At 38.4% G+C, this 3,395-nt stretch overlaps 1 protein-coding gene across 2 annotated transcripts in view; it reads left to right on the top strand.

Annotated features, from left to right (window-relative positions):
- Positions 1-3,395, top strand: part of Nt5c2 (5'-nucleotidase, cytosolic II) — a 146,634-nt gene that overhangs the window by 87,367 nt on the left and 55,872 nt on the right. Inside the window, exon 1 of one of the 2 annotated variants that reach the window (XM_026781577.1) lies at positions 2,260-2,333. The exons of the other annotated variant lie outside the window; for it this stretch is intronic. Coding sequence (XP_026637378.1) covers positions 2,320-2,333 — 14 coding nt within the window. The 5' untranslated portion in view covers positions 2,260-2,319. Of the gene's footprint in view, positions 1-2,259; positions 2,334-3,395 lie in introns of those variants that run through there. 2 annotated transcript variants of the gene reach the window in all.

The raw sequence follows: 3,395 nt of genomic DNA, 5'->3' as shown, positions 1-3,395 counted from the left end.
TCTGTGAGTTCGAGACCAGCCTGGTCTACAGAGCTAGTTCCAGGACAGGCTCCAAAGCCACAGAGAAACCCTGTCTTGAAAAACCAAAAAAAAAGAATATTCCACAGCAGTTCCTGCGTCTGAGCTCCTGCCTTGACTTCCTTCAGTGAGGAATCTGTGATTGGGACACCAAATAAATGCTTTCCTCCCCAACATGCTTTTGGTCATGTTGTTTTATTCCTTACACAGTTGCTGTTGCCTTTTGATTAGAATAGCCATCTTAGTGTATGTGTCTCATGGTTTCCAGTTTTTATTTTCCTTATGAGGTTGGCTGGGTATCTTTACATGGCATCATCATCATCATCATCATCATCATCATCATCATCATCATCATTTTGCTTGGATACTGACGGCTTTTTATTGACAAAGTAATCTCCCCAGCTCCAGAGTTTCACAACTTTAGAGTTTACACTTAGGTTTTAGGTATATTTATTTACTATACACAGCCAACCCTCCTGCCCTTACTCTTGTTTTACATAGTTGCTCTTTATTAGACTGAGTAAGCCCCTGTCTATTCCTGTTGTTGAGTTCTTTTCATCAAGAAGGATTGTATTGAATTGTGTGTGTGTGTGTGTGCGTGCATACTCAAGTGTGCCACAGTGTGTACGTGGAGGTCAGAGAATAACTGTAGAGCCTCTTCTCTCCTTCCACCTGTGGGTGGGTCTAGGATTGAGTTCAGCTCAGCAGGCTTGTATGACAAGCAGTTTTTGTCACTGAGCCATTTCACTGCCTCTTTTGGTCTTCTGTGAAACAGGGTCATGTAGCTAAGGTTTATGAACAACTACATCCTGCCCCCATTTCTTGGATGCTGGATTGTAGCATCTACCAGCATGCCTGGTTATGCAGTGCTGGCAAGTGAACCCAGGGCTTTGTGTGCTAAGCAAGCGCTGTATCAGCTGAGCTATCTTCCCAGCCCAGAACATGTCTTGTTTATTTTTAATTTAAATGAAAGGACTTACTTTCCATCCCAGTGTTCTTTGTTTTTTGTTTGTTTGAGGCTTTTTTGTTGTTTTTTTCTCTCTATTTATTTATTTATTTATTTATTTATTTATTTATTTATTTTTTAAATTAGGGATTGAACAGGGCTGCTCACAGGCAGTTTACTTTACCTCTCTCTCTTTCTTTTTGAGACAAGGTCTCACCTTGTAACTCTTGCTGGCCTGGAACTCACAGAACTCTGCCTGCTTTTGTCTCTTGAGTGCTGGCACTAAAGGTGTGTGCCACCATGCCTAGCCCTGATCCCATGCTTATGTTTTTGTTTAGAGACAAAACTTTACTGAGTTGCCCAGACTGACCTTGAACCCACTGTGTGGCCCAAGCAGGACTTGAAATTCCCAAGTATTTGAGATTACAGGCTTACGCCAATAGATCTAGCACTGATGTGCTTACTTCTTCCCTTGCCACAGAAACCCTATGTGTTTAATTTGTCAGGATATGTTGCAGATAGTTTTCTTTCAAACTTTAGCTTCATCTGAGATTTGTCATTAACCTTTAGAATGTTCTGGATTTGCCCTTTATATAAAAAAATTATAGCCGGGCGATGGTGGCGCACGCCTTTAATCCCAGCACTCGGGAGGCAGAGGCAGGCGAATCTCTGTGAGTTCGAGACCAGCCTGGTCTACAAGAGCTAGTTCCAGGACAGGCTCCAAAACCACAGAGAAACCCTGCCTCGAAAAACCAAAAAAAAAAAAAAATAGTTAATGAAATTGGGGGTGGGGTTGGTGTTGAAGTGCTTTAATCCCTGTGTTCAGGGCATAAGTACCTCCTTGAAGCTTACATTGCTTTTTTTCTAAGAGGGGAAAGTAATTGAACTGTTCATTAAAACTAAAACTAATTATTTATCTGGTCATTTCCTGTTCTGAGTAAATGGATTTGAATGATTTTGACCAACTAGGGCTGCTCCATTCTGTGAAACTCACATTGTGTACTGTTGGAGGGCCTCTTTAGGGGGTAAATTTGCTTTTTCTGTGTTTGCCAGTAACGATTCCTGTCTCTTACAAAACCTTGCTTTTGGGTTGTCTCCTTCCTTAACTAGCTAATGTTAAATATCCCAGGCCATTAGTAATTTTTTCTGGTCTCTGCCCCTTCTTTTTAGTAGGTTTTCAAATTTTAAAGCTGAAGATATTATTCCCTGAGATGGAGCCTAGTGGCTTTGTGCCTGAATTTGTTGGGCCTCTCAGGGCCTGTGCTCTCAGCTTTAACAAATAAGCTGCAGTTCTCTAGAGACAGCGGGCTTGTCTGCTGATCCTGTGTTCTAGCCAGAGGAAGTAGTCTTTGAGAATGTCTCAGGAAGGGTAAGTGTGCTTATTATACTGTCTCTTATTTTCCTGTGAAGAATTTTTATTGAGTACACTGAAGATTAATAAACAGTGCCCCCAGTCTGAGTTTGGAGAGGGAGAGGCAGATTGAAAAAAATCTGACCAAAGCTAATATGTTTTTATATAATCTACTGTAAAAATACAACACTGTTTTGAAAGACAGCAGTAAGTACCTTGCTTTTTTTCCTATAGAACTCACTTTTGTTTTTGTTAGAATGTTTAAAGATTAGAATTAAGAAATAGTGGCCTAAAAGAATTTAGTGGAGTTTAAAAATTTAAAGGCATTTAAAAATAAACTGTACTTTTAGAAAGTGGGGTAAAAGATAGAAAGCAGCCTCTGATTCTGTTTCTTGACAGTGGAGGCAAAAATACCTTCAGGTGTGATTAGTCCCTCTTCTTTTTTGATTTGAAACATAAAATACTGTGTTAATTTTCATTTTTGTATTTTCTCAAATGTTTTGGAGTCTTGAGTTCTTGATTCTCCTTTTGTTACCTTTGTGATGAATGACAAGTTAGTTACCAGGTCCTGTGAGCTATTTGATTTCTAGCCTTTCCTGGGAGCTGTTCCTTTGCGCTCTTTTGTCTTGTGTGGAGTTTTGAAGTGCTTCTAGGGTCTTGCACCCATGATTTATTTAAATTCAATCAGTATTTATTATGGATAAGGTAAAATTAATTGGTCCACTTTATTGATATTCTCTCTCTTCCTCGCTCGAATTTTACTTTTGTTACTAAACTTCATTACTGAATAAAAAGAAGAACCAGGGTATAAATAATTCTGTATTATATTTTGATGTTTTATGACATTACTTGAATTTGAGAGTTTTCTTTCAAATGTGAAAGTTATAAAAAAGGACTATTTCTTAAATCTTTCATGTCTCTTGACTTCCAACACTGTTACAGATGGTAGAATGGGGATTATCCCAGATATTGGCATGTTTGCCAGATGTGTAAATAAAGTTATTTAGAAACTTAGATTTAGGATGAACTCTATTTCTAGATAGAGTTGAGATTTAGTTATTTGATTTTTTTTTTTTTTTT

The sequence above is a fragment of the Microtus ochrogaster genome, chromosome 8 (genome assembly GCF_000317375.1).
Source record: "Microtus ochrogaster isolate Prairie Vole_2 chromosome 8, MicOch1.0, whole genome shotgun sequence".
Taxonomy (NCBI): domain Eukaryota; kingdom Metazoa; phylum Chordata; class Mammalia; order Rodentia; family Cricetidae; genus Microtus; species Microtus ochrogaster.
The sequence above is the reverse complement of the archived record's forward strand: the minus strand, read 5'-3'. Positions and strand labels throughout refer to the sequence as shown.